The sequence below is a fragment of the Talpa europaea genome, assembly GCF_964194135.1.
Source record: "Talpa europaea genome assembly, chromosome: 11".
Lineage (NCBI taxonomy): Eukaryota > Metazoa > Chordata > Mammalia > Eulipotyphla > Talpidae > Talpa > Talpa europaea.
Window position 1 is genome coordinate 15,512,571 of NC_140078.1, and position 12,236 is coordinate 15,524,806.

A 12,236-nucleotide genomic window follows, 5' to 3' on the forward strand; every position below is an offset into this window, starting at 1 on the left:
ACCCCCTTCACAGCCTTCCCCTCTTGCTAACCTAAGAGACTTCTTAAAAACTGCAATATATTCAATGTTTAAGACTTTGTCACTTTTATGTGTTTGTTGCAGGAGGAGGCTTCAGAGATTCACGTGCATGGTTACTGATGTATAGATACACCATGTTATTCTTTCTTGTAAGTGAAAGCACATACACTTATGGTTATATGCATGGAAAAGTCCAGAAAGTGAAGAAGTACCTGGTATCAGTGTTATTTATGGATAGAAAGTCAAGAAGTACCTGGTATCAGTGTTATTTATGGATAGTGATATCACGACCAAATAGATTAAAAACTGTACCCCTGCTTATAAAAATCACCGAAATGTGTAACAACAGGCTACCTGGATTGGTGCTCGTCTATAATGGCAATAATATTCAGCCATTAAAGAGCATGTTGGCAGTAATTTACCGATATGGCAAAGTTCTCATCACTGGATGCCAGGTAAAACGGCAGGCGATGCCAGCTATACGGTCTCCACTGTCTGCTGCCAGTTTTATGCAATAAATTTTTTAAAAGAAAACCGATGCGCCTAGAGAAAAGACTGGAAGGAACTGTATCAGATGTTACCTGCCCATCTCTCCAGGTGCTGAGGTGAAAGGTGCTTTTTTTTTTTTTTAGTTTCCTGTATTTTTCAGTTTCTGGGAAAACACTGGATTATTGTCGCCTTAATAAAAAGCAGAGCCGCGCGGCTGTTCTTCCTCGGAGGCGGCCGGGCTCTGCCTCCCCCCGCCGCCCCCCGGCCCGCCCGCGGGGTCCGGCTCGCGGGCGCCCGGCGGGTCCGCCAGGCCGCAGCGCCCCCCCGCGGCCGGCCCGGGCGGCGGGGAGCGGGGTGGGCGCGGAGGGCGGGAGGCGGTGCCGGGCGTCCCCGCGCTTCCCGCGAGATCCCGCTCCGCCCGCTCCGCCCTGCTCGCCGCGCGCCGCGCGCCCCGCTCCCCGCGCCGCGGCACTTCCTGCCGCCCGCGCCGCCCGCCCGCCGCCCGCCCGCCGCCCGCGCCCGCCGCCCGCGCCTCGCCTTCCGGCGCCCCCGAAGGTGCCCCCGGCCGGGCCGGGTCGTCGCCCCGCCCGCCGCCCCGCGAGCCGCTTTGTCTCGGGCGGGGCGTGCGGGCGGGAGAGGCCGCCAGGTGCCCCCCGCCGCGGGCCCGGGCCCCCCGCCCCGGGGCGGCGGCGGTGGCGCCGGGCCCCGGGGCGGGGGGCGCGCCGGGATGGGCCCCAAGCGGCGGCAGCTGACGTTCCGGGAGAAGTCGCGGATCATCCAGGAGGTGGAGGAGAACCCGGACCTGCGTAAGGGCGAGATCGCGCGGCGCTTCAACATCCCGCCGTCCACGCTGAGCACCATCCTCAAGAACAAGCGGGCCATCCTGGCGTCGGAGCGCAAGTACGGGGTGGCCTCCACCTGCCGCAAGACCAACAAGCTGTCGCCCTACGACAAGCTCGAGGGGCTGCTCATCGCCTGGTTCCAGCAGATCCGCGCCGCCGGCCTGCCCGTCAAGGGCATCATCCTCAAGGAGAAGGCGCTGCGCATCGCCGAGGAGCTGGGCATGGACGACTTCACCGCCTCCAACGGCTGGCTGGACCGCTTCCGCCGGCGCCACGGCGTGGTGTCCTGCAGCGGCGTGGCCCGCGCCCGCGCGCGCGGCGCCGGCGCCCGGCCCCCGGCGGCGCCCGCCAGCCCGCCCGCCGTGCCCTCGGAGGGCGGCGGCGGGGGCACGACGGGCTGGCGCGCGCTGGAGGAGCAGCCGCCGTCCGTGGCCGAGGGCTACGCCTCGCAGGACGTGTTCAGCGCCATCGAGACCAGCCTCTGGTACGACTTCCTGCCCGACCAGGCCGCGGGGCTGTGCGGCGGCGACGGGCGGGCGCGCCGGGCCACCCAGCGGCTGAGCGTCCTGCTGTGCGCCAACGCCGACGGCAGCGAGAAGCTGCCCCCGCTCGTGGCCGGCAAGTCGGCCAAGCCCCGCGCGGGCCAGGCGGGGCTGCCCTGCGACTACACCGCCAACTCCAAGGGGGGCGTCACCACGCAGGCGCTGGCCAAGTACCTGAAGGCCCTGGACACCCGCATGGCCGCGGAGTCGCGCCGCGTCCTGCTGCTCGCCGGCCGCCTGGCCGCCCAGTCCCTGGACACCTCGGGGCTGCGGCACGTGCAGCTGGCCTTCTTCCCGCCGGGCACCGTGCAGCCGCTGGAGCGGGGCGTGGTGCAGCAGGTGAAGGGCCACTACCGCCAGGCCATGCTGCTCAAGGCCATGGCCGCCCTGGAGGGCCAGGATCGCTCGGGCCTGCAGCTGGGCCTCATGGAGGCCTTGCACTTCGTGGCCGCGGCCTGGCAGGCCGTGGAGCCCGCGGACATCGCTGCCTGCTTTCGGGAAGCCGGCTTCGGGGGTGGCCCCAATGCCACCATCACCACTGCCCTCAAGAGCGAGGGGGAGGAGGAGGAGGAGGAGGACGAGGAGGAGGAGGAGGAGGAAGAGGAGGAGGAGGGAGAGGGCGGGGAGGAGGAGGAGGAGGAGGAAGAGGAGGAGGGAGAGGAGGAGGAGGAAGGGGGCGTCGGGGAGGAGCTGGGGGAGGAGGAGGAGGTGGAGGAGGAGGGCGAGGAGGACAGCGAGGAGGACGAGGACGAGGAGGAGGAGGAGAGCTCCTCCGAGGGCCTGGAGGCCGAGGACTGGGCGCAGGGCGTGGTGGAGGCGGGGGGCAGCTTCGGGGGCTACGGTGCCCAGGAGGAGGCGCAGTGCCCTACCCTCCACTTCCTGGAAGGCGAGGAGGACTCGGAGTCGGACAGTGAGGAGGAGGACGAGGAGGAGGAGGACGAGGACGAGGACGACGAAGACGAGGAGGACGGCGACGAGGTGCCCGTGCCCAGCTTCGGGGAGGCCATGGCCTACTTTGCGATGGTCAAGCGGTACCTGACCTCCTTCCCCATCGACGACCGTGTGCAGAGCCACATCCTCCACTTGGAACACGATCTGATCCATGTGACCAGAAAGAACCACGCCAGGCAGGCGGGAGTTCGGGGTCTCGGACATCAGAGCTGAGCCACGGGCCTCGCCGTGCTCCCAACCCGGATGCGGCAGCACCGGCCCAGGGCCGAGCGAGGACTCTGGGCCACCGCTGTGGATGGGCCAGAGTAGGGAGCCCCAGATCCTCCAGCAATGTCGCCCTGGCCCTGCGACGGGCCCAGTCACCTCTCGGGCCCAGGGCTGGGGTCAGCCTCACTGCCTGCTTATTGCCTCTTTCTCAGAATCCTCTTTCCTCCCCATTTGCCCCTGGGCTTGGGGGACCAGCTGGGGAGGGTGGGGGAGCTGTCCGGTGCTACCACACCATGCCATCAGTGGACTAGGCCACAGCCGTAGCCAGGGATGGGCCCTGGAAGCTCCTGGCCGGAGAGTGCCTCTCCCCTCTGCCGTCCACATCAGGTCATTGGTGGGGGGGACCCCAAAGCCATTCTGGGAAGGGCTCCATAGGAAGGTCCAGCCTAGGCCCCAACTAGGCTGGCAGCCCCCCACCTCCACCCCAGGCCACCTCGAGAAGCACAGTCTAACCACAGGCTCCTGAGCCTGCCTCTGCCTGCTTCCCCACCACCCCGTTCCCTTTCTCTGGCCCAGCCCATGTTACTTTGGCCCTTGGTCTTCTTTCCAGATTGGAGGTTCCCAAGAGGCCCTCCAGGGGAGTGATAATGGGCGCTTCCCTCGTGGGCAGCTGCAGGCCCCATGCCTCTCATCCCTCTCTGGCAGGGCCCTATCCTGGGCAGGGGGCCTGGGGCTGGGCCCAGAGTCCAGCCATCCAGTTGCTCCTTTCCTAGTCTGAATTCAATAAATCCGCTCACCCCCCTTTTGTGGGGGGTGAACGTTTTAACAGCCAAGGGTGCATCCTTCATGGTCTGGGCTTGCGTCTGTCTTGGGGAAACATTCCTTCCCGGTTCCCTTTAGTCCTTGCTCTGGTGGGACATGGAAGCATGTGTTGAGAAGGTGGCCACAGCCTAGGCCCTGACAGGGGTGCAGGGCCTCCTCCATAGCTAAATGTTATCTAGGCTGGGGAGGAAGGGGTCTTCAGTGCACCTACATTGGTATGGGGAAGCCAGGCCTTGCACTGTTGCGGGGTTAGAGAAAAGCTTGGGTCAGGTGGCTGGACAGGAGGGAGCGAGCTAGCAGTCTTGTTGGGCCAAATTGAGCTCCGGGCACCTGGCATCTAGGCTTATCAAGGTCTGATAGCGACCACGTTCTTTGCAGGAGTGGAGTCAGAGGCAGAAAGAAGGGTGTGGGGGCAGCTCCTCTGGTCCAGGTTAGAGTTTGGAGGAGCCTGCAGGGCACTCCTTGGTTTACCTTTGGTGAACTCTTTAGGCCTTTCAGTGATTGGCAATTCCAAGCCTGGTGGCTGTCCTTGGAGACAGTGGCAGAAAGAAGGTGAAATGACTAGCCCATGGAATTGCTGGGGTTGGATTACACCCCTAAGAGGCTGAGGATGAGTTGACTCCCCATTCATGGCCCAGGGGGCCCCCCAGTCCAAAGATGAGGACTGGTGCCTCTGCTGGCCCAACTCCCTCTTTCTTTCAGGACCCAGCCTCTCCCTTCCTGGCCCACCCTCATTGAGGCCCTCAGGCCCCCACTGGTGCCAGCTGGGGAAAAGGCCTTAGCTTGAACACAGCCGGCAGCTCTGGGCCCCAAACCGGTTTTCCCACCTCCTCTGGGCTGGCATGTCACCCCTGTGGTTCCCTCCCCCACCTCCCTGCAGTTCCTCTCTCCACCCTGGAATGTTAAGGGGGGGATATCCAGGTCATCTTTTGTCCCTTACCTGCCATGGGTGTGGTTCTTTCTTGAAAGGCAAGGTGCTTTGAATGACTTTTAAATGAGAAGGTTTCAAAGGTTCCACACGGGACCTTAAGCATTCAGGGATCCCCTCCAGGTTTTGAAGGCTTCAAAACTAAGTGGCAGTGACCAGTAGTTGGGATTCCCCTGACACCTCCACTAATCCCCACCCTGGAGCCCATCTGAGTTCTGGAGGAGACCAGCAAGCCAAGCCGACCCTGACCTGCCCTGGAGTAAGCAGGTGGGAGCAAAAGCCTCCCCAAGTGTCCCTGACCAACTCTAGTCCCTTGCCTCACATACCAACAAGGCAAATCACTTTCGTGTGTCTCCTATCAACAAGAACACCTCTTTTGCTGGAACTGAGATCACGTCAATGATAATACCAAGCGATGTTACCAGGTTAGGCCCTTGCTGTATGCCAGGTGCTGTGCTAAGCACGTCAGATGTTCACAAAGCCCCTCTGAGGTAGGTAAAACCATGAAAAAACAGGCACAGAGAGGTCCAGCCGTACCCAAAACCATACCGCTAGTCTGGTGGAAGCAAGCTTTCTCTAGGGACTAACCCTGGAAGTGCCCCTGTACCCCTTCACTAAGGATCCATATTCCTAACCCTCCTGTAGGCAGTGCTCTCTTGAAAAGGAACTGTTAATGAACCAATTTGTAACCCTAGCTCTCTGGAGGGAGACAAGGGAAGTGTCTGTAGTAGCCTCACTGCTCCTATACCTGTAACCAACTCCCATTTTCCTAGTCCCCACACAAATAACAGGTCTTCTATAAATCCTTTTTCTATCACCCCTCTGGGACAAATAGGTAAGGTCTGTCCCTGTTTCACAAAGCAGGAAATAGGGTTAAGGAGTTAAATGACCTGCCAAGACGCTAACCTTGAGCTCTGGTGTTCTTCCTGAGAGTCTCGGTTACATATTAAGTGCCACATGGGACACTGCCGTGGAGGCAGGGTGGGTACTGGTGATGGCCCCATGAGCACAGAACCTTGAGAGTGACTGGCAAGGAGGCTGTCACACAGACTGTTACAGTCCAGATGGGAAGCACTGGTCATTAAAACGGATTCCCAGTTAAAGCTGACAAACACTGGGATGCTCCCTTCACTTGCAACTGATTGCCAAGGACCCAGAAGTGGGTAGGGGTCTCAGCCTTGGGAATGTTGGTGCAGTGGGTTCTGTGGGCCTACTTGGCTTTCCCCAGAGCAGGCCAATGGCTGGTCAGTCTGTGGCGTGGGCCCAGAGGTGATTCCTTCTTGGGGAGCGAGGAAGACAAGGCCATCTTTTCAAAGGTCGATCCTGAGAGGAGGTCATGGAGCAGAAACTACAACTCCCAGAAGCCCATGCTCCTCGGAGACTTGATGGTTGCCATGGCTTCAGAAAACAATATGGCTGCTCCCAGCTAGGACAAGAGTCAGGATTAGAGAGGTAGAGGCGGGTGTGGGCGCCGGCAGTGGAGGGAGAGGAAGCGCTGGAGGTGTCTTGAGTTTAGGATTGGACGCTGCACGGCTGGAACAGTCTGCTGAGGGCGCCGATGGCGAGTAACGTGGACGAGGAGGCGTTACACCAGCTGTACCTGTGGGTGGACAACATCCCTCTCTCCCGGCCCAAGCGAAATCTCTCACGGGACTTCAGTGACGGAGGTGTGCACCCGAGAGTGTATGTGTGCGCGCCTGTGTGTATCCTGTTTGTCCGTGTTCTTTCTTGTATTTTATGTGGAAGGGGGTCTGTGTGTATTCATATCTCTGTGTTTGTGTGTATGTAACAGGTGTTTTGTCTATCTCCTAGGACTTTTAATAGAAGTGTGTGGGGGGGGTGAGATTCTCTCTTGTGGGAGTCTGAGCATGTACGTGTTCATATGTGTATTGACACATTTTGTCCTGTATGTAGCATGTAGTGGGGCTGTGTACACGTGTGCTTTCCTTGTGATTGTGTATCTAAGACTGTTTCTCCTGGAATTTCAATGACAGAAGTGTATGCATAGTCTCCCCGTGTATATATTGGCTCATATGTGACTGTCTCTTGGAATACCAGTAATGAAAGTATGTGTATGTGCATTTCTGTATGGTTTTGTGTGTGCTGTGCATGTGCCTGTGTGTCTATACATTCTGTCCTATGTGCATATCTGTAAGGGGGACCTTGTTATAGGTGTCTGTTTGTGTGAGTCTTTGCCTCTCTCCTGGGACCTTGAGTTGGAGTGTGCGTGTGTGTCAATGTGAGTTCTTAGGGTGAGGCTCCAGGCTCTTGAAAGGCTCTCTTGGAGGTTCATTCTCTGCTAGAGTACCAGAGACCTGTTTTCAGATGCTAATGGGAAACAGATATAGTGCCTCTGGGATATGCTGAAAGTTTAGTCTCTAGTCCATCACTGATCTTGTTTTCTTCTTGTCCACCCTATCCTTCCCTATCACCCTTCCCCTTCCTACAACTCCACTTCAATTGGCCCCACCACTTTGCCACCTCCCCATCCCATTCTCTTACCTCATGCATTTCTCCTTCTCCCTTACCAACCCCCCACCATCTATGTCTGCTCCCATTCCACACCTCAGTCCTGGTCGCAGAAATTATCAAGTTTTACTTCCCCAAGATGGTGGAGATGCACAATTATGTTCCTGCCAACTCTCTTCAGCAGAAACTCAGCAACTGGGGTCACTTGAACAGGTAGCAGAATACCTGGGTGCACAGGCACAGGAAGGGCTATCCCAACCCACCAGGCTAGGACAGTGTTAGCAACAAGGTGGGGAAGACAACATGAACAGACAATGTCTGATATTAAAATCAAGCACTCTTGGGCCTCCCCGGTGGCGCAGCGGTTGAGCGCTGGGTTGCGAAGCTGCCCGCAGCCTCTGCAGCGCTGGTTCAATCCCCAGCTGCTCCCTGGCCACCGGAGGAGGGTCCCACATGGTGCGCAGACCTCTCCTGCCACCCGCTGCTCCCCTCAGCAGTGTACTTCGGTCCTTCTGCCTGCTCTGCTCCCCGCTCTGGTGAATCCTCTCACCCCCACACCTCTGGCCTGTACCCCAGTTCCTGTATGCATAAATAAATCTTTAAAAAATAATAAAATAAAAGCAAGCACTCTAACTGTGGAGGCAAGGAACCTCCGAACACCCAAGCACAGGGCTTAGATGCAATGCCCGTCCTTTCCCCTAGGGTGGTGTGCTTAGGACTGCAACTGCTGCACGCCCTTCTGTCTCCCCCCCCCCCCATTACTTCATTCCCCCCAGAACCCAGTCCACCATTCCAGTGTCTACCTCCCCAGGAAGGTGTTGAACAAGCTGAACTTCTCAGTACCAGAGGACGTGATGCGCAAGATTGCTCAGTGTGCCCCGGGCGTGGTGGAGCTGGTGCTCATTCCTCTGAGGCAGCGCCTGGAGGAGCGGCAGCAGAGACGCAGGAAGCAGGGCACAGGCTCACTACAGGTGCCCCAGCCTCAGGCTTCTCCCACTGCCCAGGGGAGCTTCCCATGCGGTAGAAAGTCCTTGGCAATAAGTATGGGAGAAGGGAGCCTGACCTGGGGGACCACAGAAGGGACATGGGGCTCCTTGAGGATGGCAAGTCCTAACTCACAGTGGGTCCCTGGGGTTCTTTCAGGAGTTGGCTCCCCAGGATGGCACTGGCTACATGGATGTGGGTAAAGTGGCCTTTACTTTCGCTTCCTCCTGGAGAAACCTTCCTCTTGTCCTTCCTTTCTAGTGGGTGGTTGGGGAGTAGGAAGGAAAGACAGGAAAATAGGGCTCCAATATTGTTATTCCTCCACTTTCCTTGCTCAGGGTTGTCCCAGAAGGTTGCAGGGGAAAGTGTTCTGGACCCCAAGGAAGGGGGGCAGCTCAGGTAAGGAAGCTGGGAGTTCTTAACCTCATCAGGTCAGGCGATCTCCCTACAAAGAACTGAGAGGAGAGGGTGGGGACAGGTTGTGTCTGGAAAGTCTGGGACCAGAGGAAGTAAGGGGAGGGGGAGGAGGGGGAAGGAGAAAACACCTAACAGTGAACACAGGAAGGATGAGGGTGGGGCCTAAGTCAGGCCTCTGCTAAGTTGCTTCCCACACCAGGGGTGTGCGGCTGCCAGCTCCCCATCCTCCAAGATACAGCCAGGCTCTGCAGGGCGATCCAAGTTTCGTCCTCCAGATCGCTGAAAAGGAGCAGGAGCTGCTGGCTTCACAGGAGACAGTGCAGGTGAGGGTGCAGAGGGAAGGTGCAGAGTTGGGTGGCAGTAATGGAGAGTCGGGGCTTGACCTCTTTGCGGTGTGGCCCAGGTCCTGCAGATGAAGGTGAGGCGCTTGGAGCACCTGCTCCAGCTCAAGAACGTGCGCATCGACGACCTTTCCCGAAGGCTCCAGCAGGCGGAGCGTAAGCAGCGGTGAGCGGTGGCTGGGAGCCACGCGGGGATGCCCTAGTACCAGCTAAAACCCCGACTCTGAGTGACCAACAAAACCGATGCACCCACCCACTGAAGGCCAAATGGGTGGGCAGAGCCATCAGCTCCAATGTACCTCCTGGGGTGCGAGCTTCCCCCCTTGGGGTAGGGGTATGTGGGGACCCCTCTGAGATGAGCCCCAGGACTAAGCCATCTCCTCCTGCTCCATCCGAGTCAGGAGAATGGACCATTTTCCAGAACTCAGGAGCCATGTGCAGAAACCTGGCGTGCACCCCAAAACTGTGCCCCGCACCAGGGCCTCAGCCTTGGTGCTCCCTATGCTGGGCCCAGGGAGGCAGTGCCCCAGTTCAGTCCAAACCCCTAGAACTAAGTGCCCACCTAGCTCTGAGGACAGTGCCGTTTCCATCCAGGCTAGTTCTCCAACCCCTGGGTCACGTGGGAAGTTGCCCTTAGCAGCAAAGGAGCTCTCTTGCCCCTCCCAGTCACTCACTTGGGATCAGGCTCAAGGCTGGAGAGTGCAGCAGCTAGAGAGGAAGGGGCTTAGCCAGGGATAGGGACGACATCCACACACCTATCCCAGTCACCCTCCCCTCTTGTAGAGTACCTTTGAGAATGTTTGGGGGATATGGGACAGGTTGCCCCCATTAAAGATGTTGTGCCTTCTTCTGTGCCTGCCTTTTTTCTTTGCCAGGATCTCTGAAGGGAGCTAGTTCCTAACCCCCACCCCCTGAATTAAAAAGCTGCGTCGGTTGAGAGTGGGTCTCACCTGCAGGTGGCTGGGTCCTGGGTGGCCTCTATTAGGCAATAATAGCACCAGGGATTAGGTCTTGTTTAGTAGGGCAGTCTGACTTGTAACTGATCTTAGACTTACCCCCAAACCCACACAGTGTCCCCCAACACCGTGGAAAAACAACCCTACCCTCAGAGTCTCAAGTGTAGCCACACACTCACCTCAACCCTGCCCGTGGACTGACACCTGAATGTGTCCTCCACATGACTCTGAATCCTGTCCACAGATTGATTCCAGCTTCTATGAACTGAGGCCAACCTTGGCTGCTAATCCTGACCAAGACACCATGGTCAGGTGACCCTAACTTTGATCATTTACTGAAAACTAGTGACAATGAACATCTGCAAATTCTAAGATCCTGCAATTCTCTTCCTAAGCATATACCCAGGGGAAATTTAAGCTTCTGTGTTCTGGGACACGTACAGCAATGTTCACTGCAATACTTGTAAACAGCAAAAGAACAGAAGAGAACCTGTATTAGTTACCTATTACTGTGTAACTTTCTGCGTTGTTTTCTTTCTCTGACAAGGAAAATTCTCCTGTTTCCTCATTTTCAAGTAGACACATCAGTTTCAGTTTGACAGGAAATCACAGGTCTGCATAATGTGCTTATGGACGGGGTGAGCTCCATAAACCAGCTGTTTTTACTTCCATGCAGTATTTACTCTTTGCAGAGGGTCACAGTGACTTCTGCATTTGTGACTTAAAACAGCACACATTATTTCATACTTCCTGTGGGCCAAGTGTCCAGGCATGACTGTATACACTTCTCAAAAAGCTACAGATGTTCCTTGGTCTCAGAGCTGTGGTCTGAGACCACAGCTTGACTGAGGAAGAATCCACTTTCAGGTTCACTTGGTTATTAACAGAATTCAGCTCCTGTGCGTCCTGAGGGTTTGTTTCTTGTTGGTTGTTGACAGTGGCTGTCCTCATGTCCTGGCTATGTGGCCATCTCCACGATGGCAGCTTACTTCATCAAAGCCAGCAAGAAAGAGTTGGCAAGGTGGAAGTTACAACCTCATCTAATGCAATCATGAAGCGACAACCATCATATCTGTCATTTTCTGTTTGTTAGAAGTTACTAGGTCCAGTACACATTCAAGGGGAGAGGAACACATGGGTGTGAATATCACCAGTAGGCAAGGATCATTGGGAGCCAGTTGAGAAGCTGGCCACCACAAGGACGAAAAGCAAAAGGGATAATATCTAGGACAGCGTTACTTCTGGGAGGAGATGGAGCAGAGATGCAAACACAATAGTACATATTCTCCAGGCTGGGATGTCCATGTTGTAACATCTTCTGATATTTCAAAAGAGGAATAAGAAGAGGAGGAAGACAAAGGAGAATTAAAATTTTTTTAAAGCCCCATGCGGACTAAATAAAATACATCTGCAGCCTACTTTGAGTTCATAGCCTGCCAACTTTAGACCTTGAAGAATAGAACAGACATGGGAGTACAATGGGGTGGGGAGCACAGTGGGGCACATAAAAACTTAAGGTGAGAAAGCAGCACCTGGTATGAGTGGGCTGGAATGAGAATGTGCTTCTCTCCAATGCCTGTGCTGAAGGACAACCCCAACGCCAGAGTGTGCACAAAACATCCAAAATGCTGCTAAAAAGCTTGTAAGGCTCTCTGAGGCTGTCAGAGTTTGAACACTATGCAGCAGGGGAGGCCGCGATGGAAACAACCTAGGAAGATAAATTTGCCAAGCGCGGGCACACTGGACACCAGGACACAGGCTAGGAGGTCACAGGGATCCAGGCAGGAGAGTAAGAGGCAGAGACCTGGGTCCTTTAGAAAGGTGGCTCTCAGCTGCCCACGCTGTCTCTCCTCTCATTGCTGGAAGGAGGAAGCCGCTTGCTCCTGCGGGCACTGGAGGGAACCTGCCGTGTCAGCAAAACGGGGCGAGGGCACGTCGTTCCAGGGCGGGCGGCGAAGCCACCGCTGGAACCCCTGAAGACCCGAGGGCGAAGCCTCAGGCTCGGCTGCAACGCGGAGGGGCGAATCACGCGCATCTGGCTGCCATGGCGACCGCCTCCATGGAGACCGGAGCGGAGGCTGAGGTCCTCCCGGGCGCCGACAAGGGCCCTCCCAACCCCCCTCCCGCGCGCCGTCTTTGTTCTGACGCTTGTCCCGGCCCGCCGGGCTCCTAGGACGCGCCTCAGGTTCCCGAGGGGCGCCTCCTCCGTGGCGCGGGGCTAAGGTGAAAGGGGAAGGGTCGAGACCGGGCGGCACAGCGCGCGGGGCTGA

At 57.2% G+C, this 12,236-nt stretch overlaps 2 protein-coding genes across 2 annotated transcripts; both read left to right on the forward strand.

Annotated features, from left to right (window-relative positions):
* Positions 1–1,234: 1,234 nt before the first annotated feature.
* CENPB (centromere protein B) lies at positions 1,235–3,802 on the forward strand (the record flags this gene model as incomplete). Its single annotated transcript, XM_084247452.1, has 1 exon — positions 1,235–3,802. One exon carries the CDS (start codon positions 1,235–1,237, stop codon positions 3,053–3,055), a length of 1,821 nt encoding a protein of 606 aa, XP_084103578.1. The 3' UTR covers positions 3,056–3,802.
* Positions 3,803–6,357: 2,555 nt separating this feature from the next.
* Positions 6,358–9,180, forward strand: SPEF1 (sperm flagellar 1; the record flags this gene model as incomplete). Its single annotated transcript, XM_084248045.1, has 7 exons — positions 6,358–6,466; positions 7,370–7,481; positions 8,080–8,239; positions 8,412–8,451; positions 8,591–8,651; positions 8,869–8,992; positions 9,073–9,180. 7 exons carry the CDS (start codon positions 6,358–6,360, stop codon positions 9,178–9,180), a joined length of 714 nt encoding a protein of 237 aa, XP_084104171.1.
* Between the last annotated feature and the right edge of the window lie 3,056 nt (positions 9,181–12,236).